Here is an 18,045-nt window from a genome sequence, read left to right as displayed (position 1 = left end):
AGTTCTAGTTACCTTTGTGCTATAAAATGGTTTCCAAGTAGGACTTTGTGGAGAAAAAAAAATAGAAGTAAAGAAAAAAATTCAGTCCTAGGGAAAAAAATAGCAAATTTTATCAGCAAAATCATTTGGTAAAGTTGTGGATATTTGGCAATCCCTTTGAAAAAACTTCCTGGCTAAAAGTAGTTAATATTATTAAATATGATTTGTAAATATTATAAATAAAAACTTTTCTTATAGTGACAAATACAGGGGAAAATAAATCTCTAATGAAATACCATGAATAGTTTTAATAAAATATGTTTGCATACTTGAGAGAAATACTTACCACTGCCAGAAGAAGAAGAACCTGAGAAGAAAAAAAAAAAAAAAGTAAAATGTAATGTTTTTTTCCCCCTAATCATAATCAACTGTTTCTTAGTTTGTATTTGTGTAATGCAGTGTTCTAACTCCAGTGTGTTGTTCTTAAGGTGTTTACTTTCTGTGTGGGCTTCATCATACATGATTTCTGTACTTATTCCCATTCCTGATATATATATATATATATATATATATATGTATATATATAGATATAAATATGTGTATATATATGTATATGTATATATATATATATATATATATATATATATATATATATATATATTTAGCTTTTGTTTTGGAGAGTGCTTACTGAGTGTAGAGGGGACATATATTTTGAATGAGAATTGGTTTGGTCAGTTAATTACAATGATATGATTTGTGCATTTAAGTCAATAGCAGCTGGTGAGCTGTGTCTTATTCTTTTGAACAGGAAGATAAAGAGACCTTAATCTATTTATGTCAATTGGGTGCGAATATATTATCTGGTAAGAGAGAAAGATTATAAAAATGGATTGCATTTTTGCATATGTTTGATTATCATTTAAATAACTATTTAGTATTTTGTGTCTCATTTAAAATTATATTTAAAGTATAGTTATTAATTTTTTAAATAAAATTTTAATTTCTTTGCTTTGTTGAATAAAATATTTTTTTTGGTTAAATATTTAACAGATGTTCACATTTAAAATAAGAACTCCCTACATACACATTTTAACACCATCTACTATGAATGACTGGAAAGGATTTTGGAGGCTGACAACCACATATGTTACCCTGGCCAAGTTACTTAATCTAGTTTACTTTGGTTTCTCCATCTGTAACATGAGCCAGAAAAGGAAATGGCAAACCATTCCAATGTCTTTGTCTAAAAACACTCAAATAGTTTCACTGAGTTAGATATGACTGAAAAATGATTGAACAATGATAGCAACACTCTAAGAGTGTATTTAGGGTAAATTAGAAAGTGGCATTTTAATCAAATATGGGAACTAGCTAGATTAATTCTAAATTCTAAAAATAAAAAATTAATGAATAATTAAAATTAAACTTAAATATTTATTTAATTTTTTCTCCCTATGTATATGTTTTAAATCTGGAATTTATTAATAATATTTAAGGTTGGTTATTTTATTTTTTTGCTGAGGCAATTGGGGTTAAGTGACTTGCCCAGGGTCACACAGCTAGGAAGTGTTAAATGTCTGACATCAAATTTGAACTCAGGTCCTCCTGACTCAGGGCTGGTGCTCTAAACACTGTGCCACTTAGCTGCAGGTTGTTTAGGTTGGTTGTTTTAAATAAATATTTTATTTAAAGATTGATTATCTCCATCTTAGGTTAAGGAAGGCAATAGCATAAGTTTTATTGTTTGACCATGTGACACTGAAAAACATATTAGTTGGTGACAACACATACTAATTGTAAGTTTATGCTTTTTATTGATGAATAATTCATGATGATAATAATAAAACTCTTAAAAGTTAAGCTGAAAGCCTAATATATAAATTTGTAAAAATAATGTTTTAAGACAGACTGCCCAAATACAATCTACACAATGATTTATATACATGAGTGCAATGATTTTTATACATGTCATGGAGGTCATAGTGGACCACAAAATAATTTAGTTCTGTTGGCAAGCAGAGTTGATCAGATGCTAAGATTGGAAGGCTGCCTACTTGAGTTCTTGTCAAACATATTGAACCACAATAGATAAATGGTCAAAGGATATAAGTAGGCAATTTTCAGAAGAAGAAAAAGTAAACTATCGACAACCACATGAAAATGTTTCAAGTTACTAGTAATAATTAAATGTAAATGAAAACAACTTTTGAGTTTTTGTCTCACACTTATCCTATTAGCATAAAGGACAAATTTTGGAGGTTTTATGGGAGAACAGGCATTCTGATACCTTGTTGGTGAAACTAAATGCTTATTGACTCTCTGACACTAGATGAATTGACAATTACTTCGTACTACTGATTCATAATGAGTTTGAATTTCTTTTTCTCTTTTGAATGTAGGAAAGATTTATTTTACATTCTTAAACAAATGGGTGCCTAGTTAGCAGACACATCTTTGGCAACATTTTATTTCCTATCCTGAAGCACAAGTCCCTACCCTGAGTCTCCATTAATTGGATGTTAAAGAAGTTACATGACATGAATCTGCACTCCTCATTACATTTGTTGAAATGGAAAAAAAATATATACTGGCAAAGAAAAAAATATATAAGAATAATTGATTACTTAAAAGTTGTGAACAAAAAAAGAAACTTGACATAATAGTGCAAGAAATTATCCAAGAAAATTGCCCTGTGGTCAAAAATATCTATACTCAGCAAAATTATCTATAATATTGAATGATAAAAAATGGACATTTTATGAACTTGCAGATTTTCAGAACTTTCTATCTACCAAATGCAAACTTAATAGAAAATTTAAAATACAAGAGCCAATATAAAAGATCAATTTAAATAACTCAGCATGGACAAATTGTTTATATTTTTTATATGGGGCATCTATACCATATATTTAAGATTGATATCAACAATAGGTAGATCAAAAGAAAGATTAGAGCAGAATTAAGGCAAAAGTAGTATTCATGTTATGCGAATGAGGTGCAGAGGAAGAATAGATCCAGAGGTTTTAGAGGGGGGTGGACAGTTTGTAGTTCTGAAAACCTACTCATATCGGGAAATGGGTTAAATAGGCAGCACCACATATACACCATAAAGAGTATAGCACCCTCCAAAACCTATAAAGAAATAAGGGGTGGGCAGATGGGGAAAAAGAGTGAGGGAGGAAGACAAGGAAGGGATCCATGGATGGGGGGAGGGTAAGTGATAAGAAAGGCAAGCTAAGGAGCAGAATTAAAGCAAAAAAGTTAGCAGGGATAGGAAAAAAATGTGTGTGTTGGTAGGGGAGATGAGGTATGTATATACATGTGTGTGTGTGTGTGTGTGTGTGTGTGTATCTACATATGTATACATAAATATATCCTTTCATAATTACAGCCTGTTTGGGGGTAGGGAAGATGAAAGGGGGAAAAAAGAACAAAGTAAAAAAAAAATAAAAAAAAAGATGGACACTTATGATTTCTTCTACTAATATATGTATACTTTCTTGAACTGGTAATTTGTTCTTATATATTTTGAATCCTTCCTGATGTTCTGCTGGGCATAAGGAAATATTCTCTTTTGTTTTGTTTTATTTCATTTTGTATTTCCTTTTTTTGTGTTTGTCTTTTCTTATTGTTTTTTTTTAAATAAAAAACAATTTAAATCCTGACTCCCCAAATAGATTTGGTGAAATGGAAAAAGAAAACAACTCCCTGAAAAACTAATTGGTGAAATGGGAAAAAAAATCCAATGAATAAAAAAACTTCAATAGACTTTTAGTACAATTGATCAAATGTAAAAGGAAGTAAAAAAGCTAACTGAAGAAAATAATTCACTAAAAATTAAATTGGACAAATAGAAGTGAATGATTCAATGAGACATCAAGAATCAGTCAAACAAAATAAAAAATGTTAGAAGAAAATGTAAAGTACCTCATTGAGAAAACAACTGAACTGGAAAATAGTTAAAAAGAAGAAATCTAAAAATTGTTGGACTACCTGAAAGCCACAATGAAAAAAAAAGCTTGGATAACATCTTTCAAGAAATCATCAAGGAAAATTGATCTGATATCCTTGAACCAGAAGGTAAAATAGTCATTGAAAGTATTCACCAATCACTTCCTGAAAGAGACCCCAAAATGAAAATTCCAAAAGAATATTGTAGTTAAATTCAGAATTATCAAAGCAAGCAGAAAATACTGAAAGCAATCTGATAGAAATAATTCAAATATCAAGGAGCCACAATCAGGATTACTCAGGACCTAGCAACTATAAAGGACTGAAGGGTTTGAAATATAATATTTTAGAAGGCACAGGAGCTTGGACTACAACAAAGAATTAGCTACCCAGCAAAACTAAGCTTTATCTTTCAGGGGGAAAAGGTGGATATTCAATGAAATAGGGGATTTTAAATCATTTTTGATGAAAAGATTAGAGCCAAACACAGAATTTGATCTTCAGATACAAAACTCAAGAGAAGCATTGATGATCTCTTTAAGTCTCTTTAAGATTCCTTTCTAATTGCCCAACCCATGGCTGACCTTGATTCATAAATCCTGGTCAAAGGCACCCTTTTGAATATCTGGGCCCAGCCCCCCACTCTCAGCTCATCTTCCCCCAGCCCTCACCTGATCTGAGCTAACTGAAAAGCCCTCGGAGAATTTAGGGGTACCGCCCATCATCTTTTGGGTATAAAAGGGGTGAGCTGGACCGCCCTCATTGCAGGAGCCCTCCCAGCCAACACATGGTATCCTTCCAGCCATGTAAGGGTTCCTGCCCACCCAGCGGCCACCTTTGGCCCTGGAGTCTTTCTAACTTAACTTTACTTCCAAATTTCTACAATAAACCTTTTATTTATCAATCTAGGTTTTTGGGCCTGTAAATTCATTTTATAGGGGACACTGCGCCTCATGGGATTATCTATGTACCAAGAAATGGGGTTTCCCCTTTCCTTTCCCTCATTAGCATAAGGTGGTAAAAAGGAAAGAAAAAACCCTGTTCTTTAAAGGTTAAAATGTTTACATACCTACATGGGAAGATGATATGTGTAACTCTTGAGAACTGTATCTTTGTCAGGGATATGCTTAGAGGATGTAGGTAAAAATTGATTTTAATATGATGATATAAAAAAGAAACTAGAGGTAGAAAAGGGATTGTGCTGGGAGAAGAAGAAAAAGGAGGTTATGGGATAAACTACACCACAGGAAGAGGCACAAAAAACCTATTTCAGTTGATTGAAAGAAAAGAGGGGAGATGAGCATTATTTGAAACTTTTTCTCACCATATTTTGCTCAAAGAGGAAATATCTTAAATAATTGGTTTGGTATAGAAACTTTTTTTTATCCTACAGTGGAGTAGGAATAGAAAGGGGAAAGGAAAAGGGAAGGATAATTGAAGGAAGGTCAGAAATAGAAGAGAAAAGGATTAAGAAATGGGGAGGCTGAAAAAAAGAGGAGGGAAGATTGAGGGAGATATTAGTCAGAAGCAAAACACTGCAGAAGAGGCAAATGGGGAAAAGGAGAGAGAAGAGAATAACTTGGGGAAAATAGGATGCCTGGAAATACAGAATTAGTTATTTCAATAATGAATGTGAATAGGATGAACCCTCTCATAAAACAGAAATGGAAAGCAGAATGGATTAAAAGTCAGAATCCTACAATATGTTTACAAGAAACGTATTTGAAGCCATACAGCGTAAAGGTAAAAGGCTGGGCCAGAATCTATTATGCTTCGGCTGAAATAAAAAAAAAGCAGGTGTGGCAATCCTGATCTCATATCAAGTAAAAGCAAAAATAGATCTAAGATTAGGAAGGAATCTTGCTAAAAGGTACCATAGATAATGAAATAATATAAATACTAAAAATGTATGCACCAAGTGGTATAGCATCCAAATTCCCAGAAGAGAAGTTAAATAAGTTGCAAGAAGAAATGGGCAGCAAACTATATTACTGGGGGAGCTTTTCTATATTAGAAATAGATAAATTAAACTACAAAATAAACAAGAAAAAAGTTAAAGAGGTGAATAGAATTTTAGAAAAATTAGGTATGATAGACCTTTGGGGAAATTGAACGGTGATAGAAAAGATTATACATTTTTCTCAGTGGTACATAGCTCCTAAACAAAAATTAACCACATATCAGGAAATAAAAACCTCATAATCAAATGCAGAAAGGTAGACGTAGTAAATGCGTCCTTTTCAGATTATGATGAAAGAAAAATTACATGTAAAAAAGACCCATGGAAAAACAGACCAAAAATTAATTGGAAACTAAATAATGTAATCCAAAAGAATGACTAGGTGAAACAACAAATCATAGAAACAATCTTTACTTTCATCCAAGAGAATGACAATAATGAGACAACAAACCAAAACTTATGGGATGCAGCCAAAGAAGTTCTTAAGGGAAATTTTATATCTCTAGATGCTTACATAAATAAAATAGAGGAATAAAGGTCAAAACTGAGAAAGAAAATTATAGACCAATTTCCCTAATGAACATTGATGCAAACATCTTAAATATAATATTAGCAACTTATCACCAGGATAATAAATTATTTTTAGGTCAGATTTATGCCAGGAATGCAAGACTGGCTCAATATTAGCAAAATTAATAGCACAATTGACTATGTCAATAATTAAACGAACAAAAATCATATGATCATATCAATTGATGCAGAAAAAGCATGTAACAAAATTCAACACCCATTTCTATTAAAATACTAGAGAGCATAGGAATAAATGGAGTTTTCCTTAAAATGATAAGTAACATCCATCTAAAACCATCAGTAAGCATTGTATGTAATAGGGATAAACTGGAAATATTCCCTGTAAGAACAGGCATAAAACAAGTTTGCCCATTATTGCCATACTACTTTTCAATATCAGGGTGAAGTAAAGATGTCCATTATTACAGTTCTAGAAATGTTAGCTTTAGCAATAAAAGAAGAAAAAGAAATAGAAGGAATTAATGTAATGAGGAAACAAAACTATCACTGTTTGCAGATGATATGATGATATACTTAGAGAAAACTAGAGAATCAACTAAAAATTACTAGAAATAATTAAAAACTTTAACAAAGGTGCAGGATATAAAATAAACCAATGTAATTCATCAGACTTTCTATTTGTTGTTAACAAAACTCAACAGCAAGAGATAGAAAGAAAAATCCCATTTTAAAATAACTACAGCCAATATAAAATATTTGGGATTAGACAAAGCCACAGTTAGAAAACTTTTCACACAAATAAAGTTGGATCTAAACAATTGGGAAAATATCAATTGCTCATGGTTAGGTCAAGCTAATATAATAAATATAAAAAAATGATAATTCTACCTAAATTAATCTATATATTCAGTGCCATAGCAATCAAAGTGCCAAAAATTATTTTATAGAGTTAGGAAAAAATATTAACAAAATTCATCTGAAAGAACAAAAGGAAAAGAATTTCAAGGGAATTAATGAAAAAAATGCAAATGAAGGTGGCCAGATCGAAAACAATATTATAGAGCAGCAGTGATAAAAACCATTTGGCACTGACTAAGAAATAGAGTAGCAGATCAGTGGAATAAGTTAGGTTCACAAGATATAACAATTAATGATTATGGTAATCTACTGTTGGTGAAACCCAAAGACTCTAGCTTCCAAGATAAGAATTTACTACTTGACAAAAAATGCTGGGAAAATTGGAAAATAATATGGTAGGAATTAGACATTGACAAAATCTAACACCCTATGTAACGAGATGAGGTTGAAATATGTTCATGATTTAGGCATAAAGGATGATGTTATAAGCAAATTGGGAGAACAAAGGATAGCTTGCCTTTCAGATCTGTGGAGAAGGAAGGAATTTATGGCCAAAAAGAACTAGAGAACATGATGAAATGTAAAATGGATAATTTTGATTATATTAAAAAGTTTTTGTACAGCCAAGATTAGAAATGAAGCAGAAAATTGGGAAAAAAATTTTACATCCAAGAGTTCTAATAAAAGCCTCATTTCTAAAATAGAGAATTGATTTAAATTTATAAGAATACAAGCCTTTCTCCCATTGATAAATGATCAAAGGATATGAACAGATGATTTTCAGATGAAGGAATTAAAACCATTTCTAGATATATGAAAAATGCTCTAAATCACTATTAGAGAAATGCAAATTAAGACAACTCTAAGATACCACTTTACACCTCTCAGATTGTCTAAGATGACAGGAAAAGATAATGACAAATGTTGGAAGGGGAAGTGGGAAAACTGGCACACTACTACATTGCTGGTGGAATTATGAACTTATCCAACTATTCTGGAGAGCAATTTGGAACTATGCTCAAAGGGCTATCAAACTAAGATACCCTTTGATCCAGCAGTGCCTCTACTGGGTCTTATCCCAAAGAGATCATAAAAAAGGGAAAAGAACCCACTGTGACTGTAATGGACTTGGGTCTTTTCAACAATGAGATGATTCAAGACAATTCCAATAGACTTGTGATAAAAAGAGCCATCTGCATCCAGAGAGAGGATTATGGATACTGAATGTGGATCACATCACAAAATTTTCACTTTTGTTGTTATTGTTATTTGTTTTTTTCCTTTCTCAATTTTTCCCTTTTGAACTGATTTTTTGTGTGCAGCATGATATATGTGGAAATACATATATATAGAAAAACTGTACATGTGTAATCCACATTGTTTTACTTACTGTCTAGGGGAGGGGAGAAGTGTGGAAGGAGAGAGAAAAATTTGGAATATAAGGTTTTGCAAGGGTCATGTTGAAAACTATCATTGAAAATAAATAAAAGCTATTATTTTTAATATATCTACATGAAATTTAACATTTTCTCCTATAAACTGATCTTGTTAATTTTTTCCTATTTTAGTTCTTAATCCTACTATACTCCCAAGTTTATGTCTTCTATGTATTTATCCAAGACATTGATATAGAAGTTGAAAAATATAGAACCAAGGAAAGAATTCTCTGAATTGCACTAAAGAACTCCCTCCAAGGTGATATTGACCTCAAAATCAATATTCTTTGGAAATACTCATTGAACCAGTTTATATTCATTATTATAAATTACCATTATCTAAGCTTTTTCTCTTCCTCAAATTGACATAGTGAAAAAGTAATGAGGCTATTTTTGTTTGGTGATGGAGCAGAGAAGAAAGGAGAATTAGAAAATGGGGAGAGGATTTGGAGTTATCCAGAAATAAGTTTCACAGATAGCTATTGATTAGGAGATTAGAAGCATTATGTTAATTTCTGATTTCTAGTATCTGGATAAATATAGATTGCTTAGGTAAGAATGGGAGAAAGTCTCAGAGAAGATTGCTCTAAGTCATGATCATATATCTATGAATGCTCAGGAATAGGAACTTCCTTAGCAAACAAGGACTTTAAGCAGCAAGGAAAAATAGATTTGTGATTCAAGATGTATACAAAGTGAGGAAACTTATAGTGACTTACAAGGGTTTGTTCTATTGTTGTATTTCTTCTAATTTAATTTTTTGATTTTATATTTAATTAAAACTAAATACAAAATAGCAAAAAAAAAAAAAAAAAAAAAAGGAAGAAAAAAGAAAAAAGCAGCCCCAAAATATTGTCATGTGCCTAGTAGAACATCAGGGAGGAACCAAAATATGTGACAATAAATTTCTATTTCAAGAAAACATATATAATAGTAGAAGACATATCCATGACTGTCCATCTTTGCTTACTTGTAGGTTATGCTTTTGCTCTCTGTTGTGTACTTTTTACTTTGTTCTTCCCCCCCTCTTATCTCTCTTCCTCTCCCCCAATAAGGCTACAGTTCTGTATAAATATATATTTATAACCACAGACATCCACATACATATATACACATATACACATGTACTGATACACACACACACACACACACACACACACACATATATATATACATATGGATATACACATTTATAGATATGCATTATATTAATATAAATCCTGAAAATCAGTGAATTTATTGAATTTTATTTTTTTCCCATTCAATATTATATTTCATTTACTTTTGGCCACAGGCCTAGTTTTTTATTGCAGCTGCTGGTAAATCCTGTATGATTCTAAATATATTTGGATTGTTTTTGTTTTTTCTTTTAAAATTTTCTCTTTGACCCAGGCATTTTGAAATTTAGAAATAAGGTTTTTATGTGTTTTTCTTAGAGAATCTCTGTCATGGTGAGGGTAGATTTTTTTTCTATTCTATTTTTTCTATTATAATTCATATTCTATCACTCCAGAAATTTTTCTTGGATTATTTTTTGCATTATTATAACAAGGTTCTAGATTCTTATTCTGTTCACAGTAGTCCAATTATTGTTTTCTCTTCTTGATCTATTCTCCAGATCTGTTAAATGTTTTACATTCTTTTCTATTTTTTTCATTCTTTATAATTTGTTTCATAACTTCTTGGCCTCTTAATAGTTTTGGTTTTAGTGGCTTTCCCTTGCCCAATTCTAATTTTCAAAGAATTATTTTCTTCTTAAGCCTCTGGATCTCCTTTTCTAGTTGGTTGACTTTCTTTCCATAATCTTGTTTTTCTTGGATGGTTCTCATTTATTAATTTTTCTTCTCTCTCATTTGGTTTTTAAAGTCCTTTTTGATTTCTACAATTTCTTTCTGGGCAGATAGCTATTTAATATTATTTTTTGGGGTAGCAGTGGTATTTTTTTATTTCAACATTTTCCTCTGTTGATGAATTTGTCTTTCCTATTCTCATAATTAGTTTCTCCTTTGCCTATTCATTAAAAAAAAAAACAAAAAAACAAAAAAACATAACTTATTGGTGTAGGCATCTCTATTCCTGTGGTGGGGAAATGGTGCCTCTAGCTTCCCTTCAGTTCTCTCCTTGGATCTTGAACCCCACATCAAATGTTCCCCCCCTTCTCCAAGTAGCTGCAGCCATTAGGGTTCCTGCCCCACTGCTTCTGCACTCATCTGGTGCTGGTTACTTTCCTCCCAGGGCCAAATCTGCACCACAGCTGGGCCTGGCTCTCCTAATCAACCAAAATTCCTTCAGTCTTCCTGAACTGAGACCTGGGACTCTCCAGACTATCAGGAAGATGAAAGTTTCTGTGGTTTGGGCTGAAGCTACTTCCAAATCCAGCTGGTCCCAGGACTCCCTGCTGATTGTTTCGGTGGAATTGTTTACATTTCATGCTGGTTAAGCCCTAGTTGGGGTCTTTTTCAATTGTCCTAGGAGAACTGCTGTTCTGCCTCAACTCTTATTTGTTTTTCTTTGGTCCATATTTTCCCTGAGGCACAATTTTATTTTGTTTGTGGGGGAAATATGGAGAATTTGGAAATTTCTGACCTACTCTGCCATTTTCTTAGAAACCTCCTTTGTCGTATTTCTTTTGGAAGCAATGAACATCTATCTATGTAATAAATGTTGATACAACTGAGAAAGGAAAAAGTAAAAGGATTGAAGAAATCCTTTAATACCCTCCAGAATGTTGCAGAGGATGAAAAGTTTATATATAGAACTAAAAAAGTAATCTAAGAAAAATATTCCAAGGAGGCAGAGAAAATTTAAATCTGTTTAAGAGGTTGGGCTTCGGGGATAACTGAGTTGTACAGCAGATAGAGCATTGACCCTGGAGGCAGGAGGAGCTGAGTTTAAATCCAGCCTTAGACACTCCCCACTTACTAGCTGAGTGACCTTATCATATCTCTTCACCTCATTAGTGTCCTTCTCCCTCCCCCACAAAAAAGTTTGGTCTATGGGAAAATTTGTTATAGAAAAAGAAAAGAAGAAAGTCCAAACTATTTATTTTTTTATGCTATAAAACTGAAGAGTTCAAAACTACCTCAGATATCATTAATCAATGCATCCATCACTCAATAAATATTTATTAAGTGCTCTGTGCCTGTATTATTGGGTCCTGGGTTATTTATTCCAACTTTGCCCAAAGCATGAATTCAAGTAATGTCTACTTGAAGATCTTCTTTAAAAACCTCTCCCCCCAAGTACCAATGCCTCCTTGCCTTGTATGTAGAAGAAGTTGAATGAATGAACCTTCTGAGAAGTTCCTCTGCTAAAAGCAGAATATCTGATTTGGCTTTCTTATATAATTTCTTTGTTCAGAAGCTAAAGGAAGTGATATGGGGAATTGCTGAAATTCTGTATTTTCTTTTGTCCAGGAAAGAGAAACTAGCAATTTTCTGATATAGTACTAAATGTTCACAAAATTGCTGCCTTTGTCCTCGTATTAATCTAATTTATTTCAATAGCTTTGATTCAGTTTATTCATGGAGATGAGATTACCAAATCTATATATTTGTTCCTTAATTTTTCTGAGCTCAAGTTTTTCATTTCCCATTGCTTATTGGATAACATCACTCAACTGTACTGCCCAAACCTCAAATTCAATGTATCTTTTGATGCTTTTGCTAGGAGTTGTGGTTAAGTTCTTTGGAGAATAACTGTAGTTGTTTTCAGAGTGTAACAGTGGTCACCAGAGGTACAATATGTTTTCATAAGAACAGATCATACCATGCTGATTTCTTTTCCTCATACCAGTCATTTAATAACTATTTGTTGAATTTAATTTTGACAGAATTATTATGCCTAAATTTCAACAAAGTATCTGAATGAGATAAAGATGGACCTGATGGCAGAACTGTTAAGTATATTCTTAATTGATTAGCCAACAACCCAAGTAATATCAATTAATTGATTTGTGGAAACCTAGAAGTAGGGTTTTGGTGAACGCTAGTGTCTCTACAAGGCTCTTGTTTTATTCAAAAAAATTTTTATCACTAACTTAGCTTAACTAGAGATGAAGTTATTATCAAATTATGATGGCACAAAACCAGGAGAATGTTTAGTACACTGGAAAATAATCTCAAAAAGATGAACTAGTGATTCAAATTAATAGAGACATATGAAAAGTCCTATATCCAAGTTTTAAACCCTCCTCCCTCCACACAACAATTTCCCAAGTACACTACAAGGATAATATGGCTATATAGAAATGCATGTGAAAACAGCTTTGTGATCTTAGTAGGCTGGAAGCTCAATATAATTTGAAAGTATGCTATAAGTTAAACATTTGGTTACAATCTAAGGCCATATCATTAAAAATATAGTATTTGGTATATTGTATTTAATTTATACTTTGACATATTTAACATGTATTGGTCAACTTGTCATCTGGGGGGGGGAAGGAGGGCAATTGTCAATGCTGTAAAACCCATGCATATATCTGGTAAATAAAAACTATAATTAAAAAAAATAAATAAATTAAAATTTAAAAATTTAAAAAAGAAATACAGTATTTGTACTCTGATATTTCATTGGAACATGAAAATAATCTCAACTACTTGACAGTAGGGATTGTTGTCTTTTGCCTCTTTTTGTATTCTCAGCATTTAACACAATGCATGGCACATAATAGGTGTTTAAGAAATGTTTACTGATTGATAGAAGGCTACATCAATAGCTTAGAAGTTCTGGAAGTTCTAATTGAATTGGAAACCATTAGAATAAAAGGCTGGTAAGACATTTATCTGAGGCAAAGTAACTATGTTTAGAAAGATGAATTAGCAAAAAATAGTTTTGTTAGCCACAGAGTAATAATGATTGTTTTTTTAGTTAGTTTTGCTATAGTAACTCAAAAACATTGACAAAGGTAGGATGCAGTAGTGATTTGTGTTAATAGAAGAAGACCTCACAACAGTGAAATTCATAGTTTTTTTGAATTACTGAAGAGATATACAGAACAAAGGAAATTATAGGTTTTTGCATGTTGCCCTGGTTAGATCACATGTGAGACTATTTGGTTCTGGGTACCATGATTTAAGAAAGATGTTGAAAGAATGGAAATCATCTAAAAGTTGGCAACCATGATGGCAAGCCATTTTGTTTTAAAATATAAGTTCAAAGGAGAACTTCCTGTGCACAAATATCTGAAAGAGGAAAAAAAAAAGGTAAATTAAAATATTACCTTTCATGACTGGTAAAATACTTACTAGTAGTGATGGTGGTGGTGATGGTATTAGTAGTAGTGGTCCTGACAGTGGTAGACTTAACACCTAAGAGGGGAAAAAGTAAACTTAGTTAAAATGCAATATTTTACCCCTTGTCTGTACATTCTCTACTTTGATGATTTTATAACTTTCCACGGATTCAATTATTATTTATATGCCGCTGACCACAAAAATCTATGTATTTAGTGATGTTTTCTGGATCAGGAACTTTTAATGATGGTGTTGAGAAAGAATCTCTTGAGAAGTTTAAAAAATAGGATTTCATTTATTAATTCTAACATTAGTATTTAGGTACTTCTCTTTAAATGGCAGTAGGTGTAATAGACTCAGAAAGGCTTGGTTTTAAATCCTACATCAGACACTTCCTCACTGTGTGAAACTTGGCAAATCATTTCACCAATTTGGGCCTCAATTTCTTTATTTGTTAAATGGGAGAGGGGAGCTGAACTTGGTGGCTTCTAAGATCTTTTCTAACTCTAAACCCACAATCCTGTGGTCTCCTTAGATTAAGTAGGAAAAAGGGATTATGTTGTAGTTTATACTAGATATAAGAAAGATATAGTAAAGATTGCTAACCACCACAGTGAAGCACCATATTTATTTCAAAATATAATAGAGATGGAAGATAGAAAATATATGAATTGCATGCCTTGGATGAGATAGATGCCAAGGTGCCTTCTACCTTTCAGATTATGAGCATATGAAGATTATGAGTATTATCATTTCATAAAAGGAAAAACATTAGAAGGGAAAAGATGAGCTTCCAGTGAATTTAGTATGAGACCCACAAAGCCAGATAAATCATTCTCAGAGCTCAAATGCTTTACTTGTATCCAAGAAATGCCAAAAGAATCAATGGTACAAACCATTGGACAGATTTTCTATATAAGCTTTATGGAGGTATAAGCTAACATCATATAGAATGAGGAGGCATAGATTATTTGTAAACCAGGAATAGTACCTATGCTGATGAGTATTAAAGTATATGTACATACAAGAGAGGTGGTAGAGTTAGCTCTACTATTAATAGCCTTCTATCACTAGATCATTGCCAGGAATTAGTTTGTCAGATAAACCTAGTAACCCTGAAAAGTTCAAGGAACACTTCTGAGGAGAAGGAACAAAAAGGCAAAAACATTTCCATCGGTGAGGTAGAAAAATTGGGAACCAATGTGAGAAGAGAATCTGAAGAGCATCAAGATGAGTAAGCCCAGTATTAGGAAAAGTGCATATTAGTCTGATGGGGCACATTTTACCCTTAGAGAACATGGTACTATCCAACTGACTTTCTCTCTACCCTGTACCTATCAAGGTAGAGTAGGCTTGACTGCTACCATGACTGAAGGGTGTGATAGTACATGGTTTTGTCAAGTCCTGTGCCCTATCTACCAGAAAGAGAAGCTGATTGGGGAACAATAAGAAATAAACACCAATTTCAAGCTAAAGTATTTAAGAGATCAATCAACAGGTGCATGGAAAGGCATGGAAGACATGATAGATGAAAGCAAGAAGAACAGAAAGCCAAAGACAGGAAATCTGTATGCATTGGTGTTCAGCAGGAAGTAAACATCTGAGCACCTGGAAAGTACCTAGAAGACTCTGTGATTGCTCACAGGATACTGTAAACTAGCTGCTCTTCACTCAGCAGTGTCTATCACCATGTGCTAACAAGACACATCTCTATCACCTACTTTCTGATATGCTCTAGTTCTTACTTCAAACATTAAAATGTGGATAATATTAATACCTTAAGGATTCATTCTATCCATGTGAGTAGTTCTTTCACCAAAATACAATGCAATGTCTTATGACTTAATAGATGATCTTTGAGAATTGTTGCAGATGAAAAATCAGTCACTCTGTGTCCAACCTAGTTATAAGTGTACAAGAACTTAGGGGTAACTGATGTTAAAGTCTATCTTCAGGCCCATTCTCAAAGATTTTTTAGATTGATAATTTTTTTTTTATCTTAAGCTTTCACTGCTATTGTTTTCAAGAAGCTAGGGTCACATTGCTGCTGAAAGACAATTTCAGGTAACATGGACATTGTTTCTTAATTTTAAGATCAGTGTTCTATCTACTATACCAGACTAGTTAGGTTATTAGGTACAGCTCACTTATGTCTACCAGGTATATCTCCATTTTCCTCAAGGTCATCAACAACATTAACATTATTAATGAACATTAATTAATATTAATTTCTCAGAGATTCCAGTGGTTTAATATTTATAGTATTGCCAGGAGAACATTTGTACTCGGATCTTTGTGTTTGGGATTATTATCAGTACCACATAATTTCCTAAATATATTCTAGCTCAATCTCTTTTTCCTATCAACTTCTGGGTCCAATTCACTATCCATCTGTAATATCTACCTCAAATGTGTGTACTTAAATCCCAATCAATCCAAATTTATAGATAACCTAGGAATAGGCATTTTGTGTCCATTCAATTTTTTCCTGATCTTTTGAATAATCATGGATTTCAATGAGGAAACTCTGTAATGTTTTAAAACTTGATACAAGTAACCCAGCATTATCTGTAAATAGGACTAACTAGAGGAACTCACCATCTATTGGGAATCCTTGCTTTTAAATCCTATACAAAATATTCTTCAGGGTCTTGGCCTATAGGATGTGAAACTATCTGTAAGTTTGAGTGAAGTTGTTTCAATCTGTAGTTTAAAGAAATAAGATCTATACTGTATTCTGTTAACAGGAATTTTGGCATTTAGAGTTTGAAGTATCTTGGAGATAATCTAACCCAAACTTTCCATCTAATGGAAATATTAAAATATTAAAAACAAGAATAAACGAATCTCACTATCAAGTAATTTTCTTTTTTCAATAGAGATAAAGAGGGAGAAAGGAGAAAATGAGAAAGAATTAAAGTACAGTAAATGCAAAGAGACTCCTAAAGAAAAGCTAACTTTATCAACTTTAAATTTTATTTATTTATATGTATAGACAATCTATTTTAGGTTGTATATATTCATATGTTATTTGTGTGCATATGACTATTTTAGATCATATATATATACACATATATATATATATACACACACACACACATATATATATATATAACAAACTAATTTTATTTATTTTAGATTTTATAGTTGTTCCTAGCTCTGAGTTTAAAACAAAAAGAGGAATGAGGATGATAAGAGGCATAAATGCTTGAGGTAAGGAGTATGAGCAAAGACAGGGAAGAAAAACTGATACCTCCTGAAATGTAGGAGAAGATGACCTATTAAAAAAAAAACTCCACTTATTTCTCTCCAGATTTTGTGCATAGCAATATATCACAAGAGTAATACACTATGACCAAGTAAGACTTATACCAGGAACTCAAGGCTGATTTAGAAATATTAGGAAAACTATCAGCATAATTGACCACATCAATAATAAAGCTGACAGAAACCACATCATTATCTCAATAGATGCAGAAAAAGTCTTTGAAAAAATATACTATCCATTCCTATTTAAAAATACACACACACACAAAAGCATAAGAATAAGTAATATTTATCTAAAATCAGCAGCAAGCAGTATCTATAATGGGGTGAAACAAGGATGCCATTATCACCATTAGTTTTCAATTTTATACTTGAAATGCTAGCTATAAGAATAAGAGAAGAAAAAGAAATTTAGGCAATTAAAATAGACAATGAAAAAACAAAATTATCACTCATTGAAGTTATATTATGATATACTTAGAGAATCCTAGAGAATTGTCTAAAAACCAGTTGAATTAACAACTTTAGCAAAGCTGCAGTATACAAAATAAACCCACTAAAACAATCTGGTACTAAGAGAGACAAAGACAGAAACAGAAAGATAGGAAGAAAGGCAGAAAGAGAAACAGACAGAAAAACATAAAAACAAAGAGAGAGAAAGAAAGAGAGAGATAGAGGAAGGGAGGGAGGGAGGGAAGAAGGAATGAAGAAAAAAAAAGGAAAGAAGTTAGGAAGGAAATAAGAAAAGGAAGGAAGGAAGAAGAGAGAAATTAACAAAGAAAAAAGAAATGATGGAGGAAGGGAAGAAGGGGAAAAGAAGAAATAAAAA

The 18,045-nt window shown here is 32.3% G+C and overlaps 1 protein-coding gene across 5 annotated transcripts in view; it reads right to left on the bottom strand.

The window, feature by feature from the left end:
* Positions 1-18,045, bottom strand: part of LOC141565663 (C4b-binding protein alpha chain-like) — a 66,404-nt gene that overhangs the window by 5,454 nt on the left and 42,905 nt on the right. For 2 of the 5 annotated variants that reach the window (XR_012489081.1, XM_074309052.1), the window contains exon 7: positions 13,937-14,024. The exons of 1 other annotated variant lie outside the window; for it this stretch is intronic. Coding sequence is in view for 3 of the 4 variants with exons in the window: in XM_074309052.1 (XP_074165153.1) it covers positions 13,937-14,024 (88 nt within the window). In the remaining variant the exon portion in view is untranslated. Of the gene's footprint in view, positions 1-308; positions 347-13,936; positions 14,025-18,045 lie in introns of all 5 variants that reach the window. 2 more of the 5 variants (XM_074309051.1, XM_074309050.1) reach the window with 2 other exon arrangements.

This window comes from Sminthopsis crassicaudata, chromosome 4, assembly GCF_048593235.1.
Source record: "Sminthopsis crassicaudata isolate SCR6 chromosome 4, ASM4859323v1, whole genome shotgun sequence".
NCBI classification, from domain to species: Eukaryota; Metazoa; Chordata; class Mammalia; order Dasyuromorphia; family Dasyuridae; genus Sminthopsis; species Sminthopsis crassicaudata.
This window is presented reverse-complemented; position numbering and strand designations above follow the sequence as displayed.